The 18885-nt window shown below is 45.1% G+C and overlaps 1 protein-coding gene across 1 annotated transcript in view; it reads left to right on the top strand.

The window, feature by feature from the left end:
* Positions 1 to 11271: 11271 nt before the first annotated feature.
* The window catches only part of WTIP (WT1 interacting protein), a 129900-nt gene continuing 122286 nt past the window's right edge, over positions 11272 to 18885 (top strand). The window contains exon 1 of the mRNA XM_032766690.2: positions 11272 to 12772. Coding sequence (XP_032622581.1) covers positions 11311 to 12772 — 1462 coding nt within the window. The 5' untranslated portion in view covers positions 11272 to 11310. The remainder of the gene's footprint in view (positions 12773 to 18885) is intronic.

Raw genomic sequence — 18885 nt, 5'->3', positions numbered from 1 at the left:
GTGTTCTGTCTGCTGTACAGTACTGAAATGCTGTATTTTATATTACAGCGGTTTCTCAAAGTTGGTGGGGAACACTCCGCTTGGTGTTGCACATTGCCACCTGCCTTGCCAACTTGTTCTGTCCCTTGAATAAACCACTATAAAAGCAGATACCAGAAATCTGCAGTATGGAGCTAAAATGTAGTAATAGTTGGCCCTAAACTTTGAATCGTAGGAGTTAAGAGCCCGGCATTTGTGTATGTGGTAAATATTTTACCTGTCTGTGAATGTGTGGTTTTTCTGTACTGCTTAGAAGCATTTAACTAAATTATTAGATGTGAAAACCCATATGTGAACAATTCAGTTAAAATCTTGCATTTGCTGAGTGAAGCTTCCATGTAACCGTTGCATCACTGTCTGATTTACAACTTGAAACCTAGCCTAAATTTAACACTGCGCATTCAAAAAAACCAATGTTTTTAGGAGTTGAGCTCTTTTTTTGTTTTGAGTAATCAATACTTAGGTGACTAAACAAGTACTGAGACTTTTCTTTCTTTTAAAAATTTTTTAAAAGGGAGTTATAAAAATACTGCCCTTAAACAGGCTGTTTCTATAGAAATAGGTGACTTCAAGATGTGCTGTTCATTTAGTGCTGGCTATTCTCATGGGTCCTTTATTAAGTTCAGCAATACTTGATGAAACACTAAATATGCAAACTGGCTCTGAGAGCAAATGAAAGTCTAAATTTCAGAATGATGGAAGTGTGGATCACCTTAATTTGGCTATCACCACCATATTACAGTAGGAGTTTTTTCACCTAAACTTTATCTTGCTTCTGACAGCTGTAGATTTTTTTTAATTAACAGAAAACTGAACAAAGAATTTCTGAAATTTCACATTTTCAGCTATGACAATTTCAGTTGTTAAACTCTTCTTTTGTACAGGTGCTTTTAAAAAGTAAGAAAATATACTCAAGAGAAGATTAGGCCTAATAGTTAAAACACAAGAGGCAGAGTCAAGAGATTAAGTTATTTCACAGTTTCTCACTTGAGTTACTGTATGATGCTAAGTAAGGCCTTGTCTCCGTTAGAGATTTTTGCAGCAGTATAATTGCTTCAGTGTGGTTACACCAGTGCAGACTGCTAATTGTACTGATGTAAAACAGTTCTTGTGTTGGTGCAACTTCCTGTAGTTATTTATTACATTGATGCCATTTTACCTAATGAAGTTACTTTGGAAAGTAGCCACAAAGACCCTGTAAAAGAGGGTTAGTACTTAATGCTTGTTACTTTATGGGCATGTTCAGAAGCCTAATTATCTATTTGGGGTGCTGGAATGAAAAGCAGTGTACAAGTACTGTGAAGTATTTACCATAATTAAATATGAACATATGCATTTGCTTCCACCGTAGACATCCTTACTAAACTGGGTAATGGAAACTAGCATGAAATTAAAATGGAAGCTCATGCGTCTTTGTTCTGTGGACTGTTGTGGGAAGAGATTCTTGTGGACTCTCTCTCTCTTCCCAACCATGCACTTCAGGAACTACTTGGCTCTGAAAATGTTTTGTGGTAGACTAACCAGCCCCTCCACTGAACTGTCAAAATGAGACTTTTTTCCTGTCCGCTTCAGCCAGGAGAAAGTCTAAGTTGAGCAACTGACAACAATTCACTGGCTTGTTTCCTGAAAAATATGCTTTGAAACTGGTGTTGCTAATTTACTTCTTGTAGTAGTTCCATCTGATACCTTAATTTTGTTCTGTGACAATTATGAGCCATCCAGAGACATAAATGAACTCCTGGTCAATGCCTATTGACTTTCACAGCAGCCAAGTAGCATCTAATTTACAATTTCAAATTGTGATCCTTACAGTAAGGCCTATTGCCAACCACTTCTTGGATCCTGTAGGCCAAGCAGATTTAGGCTCTGTCAGCAGTATAATGACACTTGTCAATATTGCCCTATCTCAAACATTCGAATATGAATCAGGCCACAAAATCATAAGACTTGCTTAAAATCATGTTGTTTTTTTGAAAAAAAAATTATAAACTGGGTTCTTTTTCTTTGCCTTTTTTGTTTTGGGATTTTTTTTGCGGGGGAGAGGAGTGAGTTGAGCCTTTTGGGTACACACTGGTTTACATTTTCAACTTTTGTTCTGCAAGTTTGAGAGCTGAGTACTTAGGGGTTTTTTTTTAATGGTGCTGCGATTCTTATGTAGTCCTTTGATTTCAGGACCTCATAGACTTATAGACTTTAAGGTCAGAAGGGACCAATATGATCATCTAGTCTGACCTGCACAAAGCAGGCCACAGAATCCTACCCATCCACTTCTATAACAAACTGCTAACCTATGTCTGAGTTATTGAAGTCTTCAAATTGTGGTTTGAAGACCTCAAGCTGCAGAGAATCCACCAGCAAGTGACCCATGCCCCACACTGCAGAGGAAGGCAAAAAACCTCCAGGGCCTCTGCCAATCTGTCCTGGAGGAAAATTCCTTCCCAACCCCAAATATGGCGATCAGATAAACCCTGAGCATGTGGGCAAGACTCACCAGCCTGGTGCTTTAAGAAAAACAAGACATACTGCAAGAGTCAGTAACACTTACTTATCATTCGTATAGCATCAGTAATGTATTAGGGCTGTATGGACAGCTGAGAAGATGTGGTCCATGTCCAAAGAGCCTACAATCTAAGCAGATGGACATACAACAGAGGGGAATGGCATGTACCTAACAGTGAAGTGGTAGAGTGGTGAAATGAGCAGTTTAGTGCCTGGCTTTGTTGTAGTGACACTTTGAGGAAGGATGGGTGTATAAGATAGCTCAGCCTTTTGGGAGAAAGGTGTTTTAAGGAAAGAATTGAAGGAAGAGAGGCTGGAGGCTGGTTAGACTGGTAGAAGACTGGGCAACAAAAGTAAGAGAGGGCCTTGAAGAAGGCTGGTGGTCATGGCTGGGGAGAGCAAAGGGAAAAGGATATCTTCAGAAAGCAATAGTGATAGAGTAGGTGACACTCTTCTCTCTTAGGGTACATCTACCTTGGAGCTGTAATTTCCAGCTCCAGTAGACATACTGTACCTGTACTAGCTCTGAGTTAGTGCACTAAAAATAGAAATGTTGCTGCAGCAATGCAAATGGCAGGAGAGGCTAGTTCCCCACAAGTACTTACTGAGGGTGTCAGATGGTACCCTACTCCTGGCAGCTAGCCCATCCTGCTGCTTGCACTGCTGCTGCTACACTTCTGTTTTTAGCACCATAGCTTGATCAAACCTATTGGGGTAATTACACCTCAAGCTCCAGTAAAGACATACTCTTAATCAATGAGCCATGGCTCAACATCATGTTGGGAGTGCTGTGCTGCTGATGGAGCAATCTTTTAATTAGCTATAAAACCAAGGTTCTTGACCAACTGTAGTCAGTGAAGTTCCCACTACACATTTCATAAGTTAGGAGCTTGATTCCAAAGCCCTGAACAAATTCCAAGTCATGGTAAGTATCTTCTTCCTTCCTAAAGTCCATTGATATTCCTATTGGTAACGTTCCTCCTTTCCTGTACTATATATCATAGTTTTGTAATTTTGCTGTGTTACTGTTTCTCCCGCTAGGTGACTACATTTCAGTCCTGGATGAAGAGATCCCAGTGTATGTATTATGGAACAAACAAAGCTATGTGAATGTAAGTTGTTATATTATTTGTCATTATTATCTGTGTATTATTTCACTAATGTATTAGGTTGAAAAATGTTTTTACTTACTGCATTATTACTTGTATTGAACATAAACATTTAATTGATAGTTATAATTGTTTAGAAGAAAATACCATCATGATTGAAGGTAGGAATCTCAACAGAGACTGGAGTCCCGTTTCACTTCTAGAAAAGATCCCACAGGTCATGGGCGAAGCACATTGCTTGGGCAGTATCAGCAAGTTAACACTGCTGCTAGCCTGCTATATTTGTTGGGTGGGTATAAAGTAAAGACTTCAGTCAATGGTGTATGGTGTTGCACCAACTGTAAACTGACATTTTAAAAAAATAAGAGGAAAAATCCCAGTGGATTGACACCTATGTAATGACTGTGTTTTAGCTCAGATACTGTAAGAGCATCAGGATTTCCTAAATGGATGAAGTTTTGGAGTATTCCTTTCATGACTTTCTTTTTATCATTAAAAGATAAACTGTAGTCCTATAGCTGTAAATGCCTCCCCCGCCCCCCCCAGATCTCTACGAGTGGCCTTCAGACAAGGCCTCTTATTTTGCCCTGCATCTAAATGAACTTATCAGATGCATAATTAACTGATTTGAATTAGTAAATGTGAGGTTTGTGTATGTGCAAATGAAGTGTCTGGTCTGAAGCCAGCTGATTATGTTGAAAATATGTCCTATGTTTGTAAATAATTATGAATAAGACAGACCTGGTGCTGCAGCCATCCAAAATCTTAGGAAACAAATTGTTATAGTAAGTAATTTTACTATTTAAACTCCCTGGGGATTGTGGGATGCAAAACTATATGACAGAGGGTGGAGATGGATGGCAGGAGATCACTTGATCATTACCTGTTAGGTTCACTCCCTCTGAGACCCCTGGCATTGGTCACTGTCGGTAGACAGGATACTGGGCTGGATGGACCTTTGGTCTGACCCAGTATGGCCATTCTTATGTTTTTAAATGAGAAACACTGGCTAATGTTTATTTTATATGTAAATAGGGAAACACACTAGTGAAATCCTTGGAGATACTTTTTCTGCTGGTTTAAGCTTAAGGGCACCAGTCACTAGTATTTTCGAGCTGTTGTCCTGAGTTATATAGCTTGGTGCTTAGCTGCATCTGCACTGAAATATTAAAAGAATAAGAAGAATGTAAAATACTTTAAACATTGTTGAATGCATCTTTAGAATGAAAAATGATCTGCAAGCTTGCAGAGTAGTGTTAGTCGAAAATATTTTAAATAGTTTTGTCTAGCAATTAAATGTAGTTGATCGAGTGCAATGTGGCCTGTCTCCCAGAAGATGGTGCTCTAAAATATGTTCAATAATAACCAGAACTTACTAGCCATAATAATTTGAGTTCCAGTATTTTTATAAACATATTAGCACAAGATTCACAGAGCCTTTCATCCTCAAAAGGAAAGAAATGTGGCATTTGTGATGCTTATATTCTCAGATACCCCAAAGCAGTGTAAAAATAGATATCTATAATACCACTAAAAGTCAAGTGGCTAGACTGGTAGAATTGAGGGTATTACAGCTGCTCTGTTTTAAATTATCCTGAAGAAACAGATTTACTTTAAATAACCTTTTTGCAAGCAATTAATACTCATCTAAACAATGATGCATGGTTATGTCCCAAACTTCAGACTTGAAAAGGCTTGTTTGTGTATTTATTTATTTTTAACTGTCACCCAGAGACAGACAAACCAATTTTCCTCTAAATGATCACCACTAATTTTGAAAAATCTTGGCCCAAGACAGAAAAAGGAGAGGAATAATCTTTAGCTTTCTTCTCCCCACCAAAAATTTGAGCTGCTTTTTCCAAAGGAAAAATATAGTAGTAAACTTATTTAATCTACAGTGGTGTACCCAACAATATAATTTAATTATTTTACTCAGTATTGGGAGACAGAGAAGCAGGGAGAAGATGTAGCCAAAAATTAAATATTGGGTAGCATCAAATCTGGTAAAGTGAATCTCAGAAAAGTTCTCACCATTTCCAGATTCTTGAACTGGGGAGGTAAAAATCAAAACAAACAAGCTTGCATCATCATCATAGTAAAAACATATGGTGTGAAATCCTGGCCAACTGAAACGAATGGAAGTTTTGCCATTGACTTCAGTGGAGCCAGGATTTCACCCATGAATTATCTTTACAGAATCTCAGTTTTTCTGTGAGTAAGCTATTTGCAGCCGAGAGAGACAAAATCACCACACACACAGAGTAATTTATTTCTACGATCTTGCTTGGCCAGGGTTTCCTCAAAGGCACACTGGCAATTAACAGAAATAGGAGTCCAGTGGCTGCCAGGCCCAGCCAGCTGATATTCACAGATCAATAACTCCACCTGGCTTTTTCCCTCCCTTTAAGTCTTAGACAAAGGAGCTTATTTAACAGAAGCAGGTGGCTTTCCTTGATATCTGTTTTACTGGTATTGCTTAAAAATCAAACATAAAGATTCACATACCAAATAAAGCAGCTAAATTCATCCCTATATTGATCTAACTTTAATACTGCCAGGTAACTCTACGAAAGCTATTGAAGAAGAATTTCCTTGGTGCAGGAATGAGCCTTATGGCTACACACACATTTTGCAGCTGGTTCCATTCGCTGTTAAACCTAGGCAAATATGCCTAAATTAGGATGAAGAAAAAAATGCCAAAACTATCAAATTATAATTTGTTACTTGGCTTCTTTCTGTTGCTTGGCTTCTTTCATAAATATAAAAGTGGAGAGAATTACTAGAGCGTTTATAATAGCTACAGCACTTTCAGCTCAGCCCCTCTGTGTTTCCGCATTGCAACACGTGGTCTATGAGAAAATGTAACAACATTCAGGCATGTTATATACCAGTGCAAACACATTTATTTCACCCATGTGGGCCACATCTGTGACTCTAGTGTGTATAAGTATTTTCCACTACATGTACCACAGCAGTACAACTTACTTGTGAAGAGTTGGTCTTGATCATCTCTTATTATAAAAGGACAGAGAGAAGACTATTGTGCTGACATATACAATGTTCAGTGATCTGCAGTAGCATGACCCAAGCATAGCTTTCGGATTTATATATTGAGTGTAATCTTACTTTTACTATAGAAAGCTTGTAAAAAATGTAATTAATCCAAAATGCTTTCCAAAAGGGGCGATTTTTCCCAGATTCCTGTGTTAGTTCCAAATATTTTTGCTGAGTTCATACTAAAGAAGAAAGCACATGCTTCAACTCCTTGTGCATCAAAGGCTAGACTATAATCTTGCCCTGAGCAATGGGTAGCATGTAACTGTGCTTCCCCAGAAGCAGAGCAGGGACTGAATTGTGACTCAGAGACACCCTTGCTTCATGAGAGCAGTCAGCTCCACTTGCCCTTTTCCTGCCACACCTCTCTATCCTGCTTCATGCCATCTTCTCAGCTCTGCTAGCTGGCATGTTGGGAGGCAAAGCCAAGGTTGCAACTACTCTTTGTAGCTTCCTGTCTACATCCTGTCACCTGCATAGGAGATGGAGAAGTGACCATCTGTCTGCTCTCCTCATCTATCCTGTTCCCCACAACAGAGGTAGGAAAATATAAGGGAGTAAGGGGGCTCCTTACCATCCTTTACTCCCTTGCATGAGCGCATAGCAAGAGTCATGATATGACCCCAAATCATTGGAGAGAACTTTCACACTAACCTGTCCACAATATCATATTAGTACTGATGTTGATTATTTCATGGGGGAAAGTAATTGAAAAATCGTCACTCAGTAAGTCAGATTATCTGTCCAAGTTCTCTTATGGCCCTTGCCACCCTATTGTTACCCAAGGAGAATATGGTGTCATATTTGCAAATAAGTAAATATCGACAGAAAAACAAGATCTTAGAAAAAAGCCAAGATAATTATAAGTAGGACCTACTGGTAATAGGATATGGAACTTTCCACCTGTAGGGCATTGGATCATACAACCCAAGTGACCAGTCCTACAACTGGACTTCAGTTGGGCATGATACGGGTGCAGGGCCCAAGTTAGCAATGATTTGAACCTGTTATCTTTTGAAGGCTGTTCTGTGGTCTGCATGAGATAAGTAGTCTTAGCCCAGTTCTTGGTGGATATCTGTCCACATTACACCACACTTAGAATATTTGCTGGGAGCCCCCCAGGAAGACCAGGGTATGAATGGGCCAGGGGTTGGAGCACCTTTCAACCTTTGTGGGTTTCCCTCCAGGTTAGAGTTGCAGGACAATTGCAGGGAAGATTATACTACTGCTGCCCAATGGTGCTGAAAGTGTTTCCAATTTTAGTTGGACATATTCCTGGAAGGGGGGCCATGACCCCATCACTTTTACCAGCCATAAGGGTGAGCGATCGGGTGAGTGGGCTGAGAGGAGGGAGTGGGGGATGGGGTCTTAGGGTGAAGAGGTGATGTAAGGGTGGGGGCTCAGGGAGAAGGGGTGACATGAGGGCAGAGCCTCAGGGAAGGGGCAGGGCCACAGTTCTGGCACCAGTGGCACCCCCACTTTTAGGGAGCTTCCTTCACCCCAGTATCACATGATATAGTTTCTAATGAAATATTAATCTTTAATTCCCGGAGGCTCCAGGCCAATCCTGGAGGGTTGGCAACCATATATTTGATGTTTGGCACAGTGACAGTAAGCCATCACAGATGCACAAAACATTGCAGGGAGCATATACAAGGAGTACATAACTGCACCTAAAGATACAATACACCTTAATGAAGGGGGAAAGCAATCAATAGCACATGCACATGGCAACAGCATACTGGGGAGCCCAACAAAAAGCATAATAAAGAACTTAGGTAGATAAAAAGATATTAGAAAAGTGTGTTTTACTGACAGGACTTACAGTATTTGCACACATTTGTCCTTGGAACTAAACATTACATTGGCAATGACATCAAATAGGGAACCCTATTCCTGCCCCCCCCCCAAGTTTTTCTGTTTTCCCCTACACACACACGAGTTGCCAGTCTCTCTCTCTCACACACACACTGTTTCTATTTCCCTTACATGCACAAAAATTGCCAATCACCCTCTCTGGCTAGGGACTTTTTCAAGTACACAGTTGCTTTTAATGTTTAATTAGGTATGATAACAGGATAAAATGTTCCTGGCACTGTACAGTGCCCACAGCTTAGACTTGCAACATTTTCCACTGATTGCAGGCAACTAAACATCTAGTAGTATAGTGGCAACATTCACGTAGCCATGATAAACACAAGCTATTTTCAGGGGCTTATAACTTAGTTGCAAAAATGTACTCTAGGCTCTGCCTTTGTATCCAAGGTCTCAGGCCAGTAACAATTTCTAACGTGCTTTTAGACTTTATTATCCACCATTTTTTAAGTCACACAAATTTAAATTTAAATGGCAAGTGGTGCTATGCTTTTTACTGGACCATCACATAAAATAAAATTGAGTAGAAACTTCTTCTGCATAGGCATACAACCCTAATAAATAGATTTTTTTTTTAAACTCATGTTGATTCAGAAATTGTTTTGGGCTACAATATATACATCATGTTTCTTTTTTTAAAAAATGTACAGTCTCAACAAATATCTGAGAAAAAATTACTGTATTTGCAATTGGATTCCCCTGGGCAGCTCCACACAGCTGCAGGTTGTCAGTCTGCAATGATTCAGTTGCACAACTGGCATGCAATCTTGGGACTGAGCCTATAATTCTTAGCACCTGAGGAGCCCCCTCACAATCAAATGATTTTAGGCCTTATTGAGAGTTCTACCAGCACTGATGTAACACATAGTGGCAAAAATGCCACTGCATGGCCTGTCCCTCCCTCCCTCCATTGCTAACACATGAGCAACTGCACTGGGGTGGAGGCAACCAGGGGTGACCTACCTAAAACACTCGCTTGTAGACAAGACTTAAAACACTTTAACTTAGTGGGCCTCCTGCTCTGAAAAAAAATTACAGGAACTGCTTCTTTGGTTTAGAATGACCCACATCAACAAACAAGCAATCCATGTGAACACCCTATTAAATGCAGATTTGTTGATTGAAAGCAGTGCCTCTGAAGCAGTAGTTGCAAACAATTCAGATCCATTTATTTTAACAAAAATATATACAATCTGCAAGCAAAAGGTGCATTATTAAAAATGGGAACGGTACAGTTTTTATGTTTAGCTAACTCAAAAATGGTTGAATGAGTTTGTCTTAAACTTCCCCAGAAATACTCGTATTAGAGCTAAAACCAATGATGGAAAGTTCCAGGCAGAAAGAAGAGCTCTGAGGAAGTAGCGAAGGAGTGAAAAGAGAGGGTTATATATAAAGTCTCTAACTCAAACTGCCTGATGGAATTCCCCAGTAGACAAGAATGGCTCCCTCAAAGCCAGGGTTTTTAGTGTGGTTTTTGTTTTAAATGAGCAGTTCATACTTAATTATTTAAGATTTTCTGCTTTGCAGGTGCATCCATCTCAGAAGAGACTTTATAAAATTAAAAATAAAGGAAAACATTTCTTTAAAAAATCATTACTACTTCTTCTGTTTCAGTACATAGATCAGTAACATACATTTATATAATCTTGCACAGAACTTTCTTTAAAAGAAAACAAAATAATATCCCTAAGACCTTGAGTAATAAGAATAGCTCAGTGTGTGGCACAAACAGACAAAACCCAGTAAATCCAGAGGGAAAGCTGGCACTCCACTTCCTAAACTCACTCACTTGGTTGTGGGGGAAAAGATGGAGCAAATGCAGTGTGTGAATTCAGGACAAGCATATCAGCCTCAGCTTTGAAATCTCCTGGCTCTGTTTGGCAACCTCGATTTTATTTAGATCTGGGGAGGAGATTACATGTATATCCTGCAAACTCCAGGTTCAGGAGAAAAGTTTGAACTCCCCTCAAGGTGTGAAGCATAGGGCTCCCACCTCCTCCAGGCTCGAGCTTCAGTGCTTCCCCTCTTCCTCCCCTGGGCTGTGAAACTGGAGAAGAGCAGCAGGAACAATGTCACATGAAGGGAATGCTAACTACACTGCAACCTCGCTGCTTCCAGGCAGCTCCTCCAGCCTCAGCCTCTCTTTCTCTCTGGCTGACTTGGTTAAAATCATTGTTTGGCTCCAGCATTAACTACATTCCAGAGGGACGCAGCGCCCAGTCTCCTTCCTCGCATTCCTGCCCCACACAAAGGAGTCCCTCCCTCGCCTAGCCTCTGTGCATCTCTTCCAGCGCCACAAAGACCCTGGGAGCCGGAACCTGCACTTGCCCACAGCCTGGGAGTTTGTCACCGGCGCTGGGTCTAGGTGCAACTCTGCTGGGAAAGGGGGAGAAGGCAGGCAGCCCCTGAGTGCAAATTCCTCCGCGCAGCGCGCCATTGACTGGCCTGAACAACTTATTTAAGGCTGGAAATTGACACACGGGGGCTTTTTCTTCTCGCCTCTCCTTGTTCTACTAAGGGAACTGGTCGTGCGACGGGCTGTGGAGCAGGGATGCCTTCCAGGTGACCTGGTGCAAGGAGCTGCTGGGTCACCTGGCTGCAGATCTCTGGGGCAGGGGGAGCAGCCTGGGCAGAAAAGTGCCTTTCCCTGCCGCAAACTTCCCGGCCGGCGGCTTTCGTGCCCCCCCACTTTCTTTTTCCTCTCCCCCTACCCCCGGCTCGGGGCCGGCGGAGCATGGAGAGATACGAGCAGGACATTGCCCGAGCCAGCAAGTTCATGGAAGATCTGTCTCTCTACGAGCCCTGCCAGGATGGGCTGTACAGCGGCCGGGGCTGCAGCGGCAGCCGGAGGGAGCTGCTGGAAGACGCCCAACGGGCCATCGCAGCCCACATGCCGGCGGAGCCGAGAGGCAAGAAAATGAATGGCACCGTGGTCCCCTCGCAGCACGCGGCCCCCCCGGGCGACGCCCACCCCGCCGCCGCCTCCCTCAAAGTGTACCAGGCTGCGGCAGCCCCCCAGTCCCGCTCGCTGAACGGCGGCAGCCGGGGGGGCGGCCCGGAGCCGGGCTGCTGCGAGGAAGGGCTCTGCACCCGCTCCGAGGTGGCGCTGCCCTGCTACGGCGGCTTCGCGGACAAGGGCAGGCGCTATTCCTCCGAGAGCGCCGGGCACAGCGCCGGCAGCGCCTACGAGGGCGTCTACCTGCCCAAGCCGACCGGCTCCTACCCCGGCCCGCCGAGCAGCCGAGCCCACGCCGGGACCGAGGGCAGATACAACGCGGCCAGCCCCCGGGCCAGCCTGGCCGCCTCCTGCCAGGAGCAGCTCAGCCGCTTCTCTAGCCCCAGGTCCAGCCTGGGCAGCAGCGGCGCCCCGGGCTACGAGAAGTTCTCCAGCCCCCGGGCCAGCCTGGTGGTGCCCGGGCAGGAGAAATACAGCAGCCCGCGGGCCAGTCTGGTGCAGTACGAAGGCGGCGCTCTGAGCCCCAGGTCGAGCTACGCCAGCACGGCCAGTGACACCAGCAAACACTCCAGCCCCCGGGCCAGCCTGACCAGCTACGACTGCGGGAGCAAGCCCAGCAGCAACCGCACCAGCGGCATCAGCATGGGCTACGACCAGCGGCACGTCAGTCCCCGCTCTAGCACCGCCAGCCCCCGCTCCAGTTACTCAGACTCCCGCTACGGCCTGCCGGGGAATCCCGAGCTGGATGGGGCTGCCGGGCCGGGGTTCCCTATGGTGAGCCCCAGGTCCAGCCTTTGCAGCCAGGATGGTCGGACAGGGGTGGTGGGGAACTGCAACCCGTCTGTGGTCAGCCCCAGGTCAAGCATCTCCAGCCATAGCTCCAGAAGCTCCAGAGGCTCCATGAGCGCGTACCCGGAGCTCCAGCTGCCTTCGCCCCGCTCTTCCATACTGGGACCAAGTTTACAGGAGGAAAATCCCACGCAGGAGCATGGAGATGCTTATCCCAGGCACGAGCAGCAGCAGCATCCCGCTGCCTCCAACCCCGACTCGGCTTCAGGGGCGTTAGCATCCTACACCTACAGCTCAATCAAAGGGTCCGCTTCAGCTCCCAAATTCAAGCTTCCCTATCAGGTCACCCCGTCCAGGGAGAGTGGACCCAGCCAGGCAGAGAGGAGGTTGGAAGCGTTGACGCTGGAGCTGGAGAAGGAGTTGGAGATGCACATGAAGAAGGAATATTTTGGTAAGTGGCATCCTCTTGCTTGTCTCTGGGAGTGCCTGGTAGGGTGACCAGATGTCCCGATTTTGTAGGGACAGTCCCGATTTTGGGGTCTTTTTCTTATATAGGTTCCTATTACTTCCCACCCTCTGTCCCGCTTTTTCACATTTGCTGTCTGGTCACCCTAGTGCCTGGCCCAGGAGGCTATGAGGGGAAGGAGAGGGGATCGCATTGCTATGGCCTTTGTCCCACGGCAGACTGGAGCTTAGCGTGGACCTTCCGCTGCACACGATGAGCAGAACTGGTTGAAAGTTGACTTGCTGTGTACATTCCAGACAGGCATAGGGGGAATCCAGTCTTGAAAGACCCAACATTAGAAGCATTAGCCTGTAAGAGTCCAACTATTCAAAGCCGGTCCCTTATAAGACCGTGTTTTTACTAACAGTTTTACCTGTAGGAAAATAGTCACTGACAGTCATGGCCATTTTCCATCCAGATTGTTTACCTAGGGGCATATTGTTAAAGTCTGCTGTAGTCCAGAGCTAAAGGACCAATTTAAAAAAAAAAAAAAAGATTTCTTAATTGTATTCCTCTGGCTTTAGATTGCGTTTCTCCTGGTCCATTCCACTAGTTACACTAGATCTGTTTTTTTAAAAAGCTGCTTTTTATGCTGTTCCTCTGTCAAAAATATGTGTTTTGTTTGTTTTGGAGACTTTCCCCTTGTGTTTATCCCTTCTGCAGTTTGTCATTTTCCTTGTTTTCCCCCTCTCTGGTGTGACTGGAAACAATGCATAAAGTATTACAGAAGCACCTGTTTGTGCCACCATGGTTTGGTTTGGTATGGTGTGGTTAATTGTCTTTCCATCCTAAACCAAACTTTTCAGGACTCCCAAACTTGTATTTAAAGTTCATGTGATTTGAAATAGATACGTTTGAAGTCTTTGGCCCAGCTGCCATAGTTTTGTTTTTATAAACAATGGGCAAACTGGAGAAGCCAGTTTTAGGACTTGCTTCAGTAAAATCTTTGTTCCGATTCAACATGAGAGATGCTCACAGGAGCCTCTGGCACATGCTATTTCTATTTCTGGCCTGCAAGGCCTTGCTTGGCTCTTCACAGCACACAAGTGTGACACAGCTTGGATTTGCACCTAGAAAGGGAGAAGAGATGATTGGGGTGATGAGACCCTTTCCTTCCAGGGTGCAGTTAAGTCACTCTGCCTGCATATCTTCTCCTTTCCTCTCTGTCTGTTTCTGTCTTTCTGAACAATAAAAGCTCCGTGAAACAAATGAATGCATTTTGCAGTTAGTCCGCAGTACAAGTTAAGCCCATTTGGTATATTTTTTTTAAATGAAAGGAAATGGCCAAGATATTTGCATTTGAAAGACAACTACAGAGAACTTGCAAATACTGCCCCATTCTCTACAGGTGCTGGGGATCTCCCAATGCAGCCAAATGGGGTGTGGGGTAGGGAGGGAGGATCTTGGAAGACCTCATAGACCAGATGCACTCATGTGGATTAGAGATTCAGGTTCTGCAGAGGGTGTCCTGCTTGGTTGTGTATAGCAGGCTCCATAAGAGCTGTCCTGGAGCTCCAGCTGCCTTTGCTCTGCAACTTGGAGATGGGGCAGGGAAAGGCAAGTGGATGCACTGATGCATCAGTCAGCTGGTCATTGCCCCCTGTGGCACAGCGAGACACACTCTGTGGCCTTTGAGGGGAAGGTTCCCCCCCCCACCCGTGCCCTGCCCTTTTACTCAGACTGGACGCAGAGGAGAGACAGACCTTACCTATTAGGTGTGTTCTTTTTACCTCATGTGAATGTTCTGGAGGATCAGGATCCATATTATTTTAATGGATTTAATGAGCATTTTGGATTGTGTGATAGTGTTCCACAGGAGAAGAAGGAACTGAAAGAGGGACATTCATGGCCACCCCCGTGCAAGAGGTTGGAGTGCCAATGAGGTGCTGGCTGTCTGGCACAGAAAAGGACCCGAGAAGGGCAGCTGTGGTAGTTGAGAACATTCCAGAGTAGCAGAAAGGACCTGTCTTGCACAGATATTTATGCTATTTATAAATTTGTTGCTTTGGGGTTCTCAGACTCCTGTGAATTTAAATAGGAATTTTAATGCTGGTGAAACGGGAGTGAGCAATAGGAAGTGGGTGAAGAGACACATATAGGAGACAGAGATGGGTAGGAGAGAAGATTGTCATTCACGACATAGTTATACAGTACCTTCCATCTGGTTGGAGGTCTGAAGAGGCTACCACAATATAAACGATCATAATAATTATTATGACTCATTAAGTATCCTCGGAAGCTGAATTGTGAAGTTAATGATCACACTAGGCAAAGTAAATGTTTGCCTTGCAAATCTCAATGGATTTCAGTGGAAGTGCCAGCACTAAGATGCTTTCAGAGCAGAGGACATAGCCTGATAGCCCTGGCCCTCTAAAAGCCTTTGGTGCAGTGAAGTGGCATGCAGGGGTGACTCCAGGCACCAGTGCGCCAAGTGCGTGCCTGGGGCGACAAGCCGCGAGGGGCGCTCTGCTGGTCGCCGCGAGGGCGGCAGGCAGGTTGCCTTCGGCGGCATGCCTGCGGGCGGTCCACTGGTCCCGCGGCTTCGGCGGACCTCCCGCAGGCGTGCCGCCGAATCTGCGGGACCAGGGACCTCCCGCAGGCAAGCTGCCCAGGGCAGTGTGCCTGCAGTGCTTGGGGCAGCAAAATACGTAGAGCCGCCCCTGGTAGCATGGGAGTAACTCGGAGAGGATGGAAGAGTCCATCAGGAGACAGGCACAGTGTGTGTGGTGGGGTGTATGTGTGAGGGGGCTCTATTCTACAACTTTTTAATTTATAAGAATTTGTCTTTCGCAGCTGTCGGGCGGTGTATGTCTAGTCTATAACAAGACGTTACAATATGCCCTAAAGATCAACAGACTAAGGCTCTGTCAGACAGATGGGAGAAGGACATTTCAGAGTCCAAGACCCTCTGTTAAGAATGTCCTGCCCCCATTGTTCAGAAATTAATATCTAGGAGAGTTTGCAAACCTCCCAGCAGACCTTAGCTATTGCAGTGGCACACAGAAGTCTCTCTGGTAGCCAGACCCACACCAGATAGGGTTTAAAACAGCATAGCACAGATTATCAGTGTTCTGTAGCACCTATTATTTTATTTAAATTACTGCTGTTTTTAATAGGACTTTGTGGGCTTGATCGTACAGTTCTTTGAGTCAAAGTGAATGAAGGGTCAGTTTTGTCTGAGTGAGCACTTCAGGGCTGCTCCCTCTGTGGCTAAAGATTGAAAGGGTGAAAAGAAATATAATCAGAGCAGTACTACGAGCTGCAAGAGGCTCAGAGTGATGGGGGAGGAAGCTGTCTTCTTCTGATAGATATAATGGCTAGTCACTTGGATACTGCTTAAGTAGTCTCTGGAAGCCTCTCCTAACACTCACTGATAGTAAATCAAAGGCAACAGAAATACACTACTGCATTCACACAGTACTAAGCATCTGGCGTACACCCATATAAATGAACTTAAAGGCATGGCTACCTAGTCACCATAGCCTCTGTACCCAGATCAGTATGTAAAAGGAGCACTCCGCTAAGAAGTATCAGATTAGTCCGGAAGACCTTCAAACACGTGCAGTATTTAGGCACGCTATAATTTTACCAGTAGAAAATGAAAGAGTTAGCCCTAATAGTGTAACAAACAGGGCAAATAGTTTAATGCTCCTTAACTGGAGTAGCCTAAATATCTACTAAGTATATTTACATCTTGTGACATTGCTAATTTTAGTCTCTCTCAACACCAGTCCTCATAACCTCTATTCAGAATGCAGGCTTGTCTACATGGGGATGTTACATTGAAGTAACTTTAGTTTATACGCCTGATGGTGCCTTGTGTCCACAGACAATCTTTTTTAAAGTGAATTATTTGGCATCTTTGGCTGCTGCAGTAAGGGTATGTCTACGCTGCCCATGTTACAGCTCGGCCATGGTAGCTCTGTGATGTGGGTAGTGTAGACACGCTTTATTGCTGGGGGAGAGCTCTTCCGGAGATTTAAAAACCAACCCACCTCGAATGAAGGTATCTAAACTAGCGCTTTTTAGTGCTAAAACTTTTGTCGCTCAGGGGAGTGTTTTTTTCACACCCCTGAATAACTAAAGTTTTAGCTTCGAAAGTGACAGTGTAGACACAGCCTAAGGCCTGGGCTACACTACTGGGGGGCGGGGGGTTTGAACTAAGATACACAACTTCAGCTACACTATTCCCTGAAGTTGTAGTATCTTAGTTTGACTTACCTGGCTGTCCTCATGGTGGCGAATTGAGTGCTGCAGCTTCCTCGTCAACTCTCCTTACTCCTCCTGCTGAGGTGGAGTATGGGCATCGATTCGCGGATCTATTTATCGTGTCCAGACAAGATGCGATAAATCAATCCTTGATACAGCGAACACTACCTGCCAATGTGGCGGGTAGTATAGATGTACCCTAAGTAATCCTCCTTGGGACAGGAGTAATGCCACTTTTCAGTGAGTTCACTTTAAAGTTTAGCTGATTCCATGACTCTGCTGCTGGCAGTCGTCCCACTGCTATGTCACGCTGCATTGCTTCTCACCTGGATTGCTCTGTCTGTGTGCTTATATGGACACCACTACTCCAGGGTCATCTTGTCACTTCTCCATTTACATGCTGGCATTTAGTCAGGTGAGCCCCTTCGCAGTGCCAGGTAATGGTGAGTTCACCCCTCCACAGTCACATCCCCACTATAGCAGCTGTGCCCTAAAGCCACCACATGGATACCTGCAGAGCTCCTGAACTTGATTGCCCTCTTTGGAGAGCTGCGTGTTCAGTCTCCTCTGTCTCCAGAATGCAGGCATGTGTGAGACTGTGTCAGAGCATGCCCAGAGCTGGGCCCCAGGCTGAGTCCGAGCAAAGGAGCTCCGAGAGAAGAACCGGGAGACAAGGGACAAGCACAGCCACTCTGGTAATGCTCCACTCCCTGTCCAGACTATGAGGACTTGGATCACGTTTTTGCAAGTGATGCCACCACTGTGCTCGAGAATTTCGGTGGACAGTTTTCCAGAAGGCACCGCAGACAGCGTGGCAAGCACCCTGGAGCCTGCATAGACCATGGGCTCTGACAAGGAGCAGACTTCTCTGGGTGGCCAAGAACTGCATGACATATCAGATATGGGGATCCCATGCCGGGACAGCTAGACAAACTGCTGTTCAGAGGACCCCTACTATCAGCCAGCCTGAAAACGCACTCGGGGGGGAGCTGCTCAGGAAGTGGTGTGTGCGGTATTACAAGACAACAGCATAGGGGGATTGAAACTACTTTTTGCAGGGTGCTGGCTGTCTGCTGCCATGTTAGGTGGGGCTAAAAGCCTCTCCCCACGTAAGGGACGTTTAACCCCTTCACTCCTGCACTGTACTCAACATGACATCTGCACCGGAGATGTAAAGCTATACTTGTAGTTCCTGGCCATACCAAATTCTACACCCATCAGCCAGGTTTGCCTCTGTGCATGCTTCTCAAATGGCTTCCTGCTTGCTCTCCTTTCCTTCCCCCTGTTCCTTGCCACCCCCTTTCCTCCCCCACCCAAGAGAGCAGCAGCACGGGGATTAAAACAAGCAAAGGCGTTGCATGGCAGGGATGCTTATCATAACTGCAGACCCGGAAAGAGAAAAGAGCAACAGAAGAAGTAATTTGGCTCCCAGTTCTGTAAATGTCCTCAGCTTGAACTTGAATCCAAATCAGACTTCACAGACGTTTCAAAATGCATAGGCAGTACACAGCATTCGTGGGTATTTGACACTCTTGGATTCAGAACAATGACTGCAGAGTTCTGTTTATTTTGTAGTGCACTTTATGGTGATCTGCCAGTGTCATAAAACAGAACTTAAGGCACAGCTTGTATTTTGGCACATGCGTTACAAGGCAGTGCAGCTCGCCCAAGACTGACCGTAGCTACCGTTCTTCTTCGAGTGCTTGCTCATATTCATTCCAAGTAGGTGTGCGCGCGCCACGTGCACGTTCGTCGGAAGAATTTTCCCCTAGCAACACCCGGCGGGTCGGCAGGCGCCCCCTGGCGTGGCGCCTTTGCGGCACCGTATATATGCCCCTGCCGACCCGGCC

This window comes from Chelonoidis abingdonii, chromosome 19 (assembly GCF_003597395.2).
Source record: "Chelonoidis abingdonii isolate Lonesome George chromosome 19, CheloAbing_2.0, whole genome shotgun sequence".
Taxonomy (NCBI): domain Eukaryota; kingdom Metazoa; phylum Chordata; order Testudines; family Testudinidae; genus Chelonoidis; species Chelonoidis abingdonii.
This window is presented reverse-complemented; position numbering and strand designations above follow the sequence as displayed.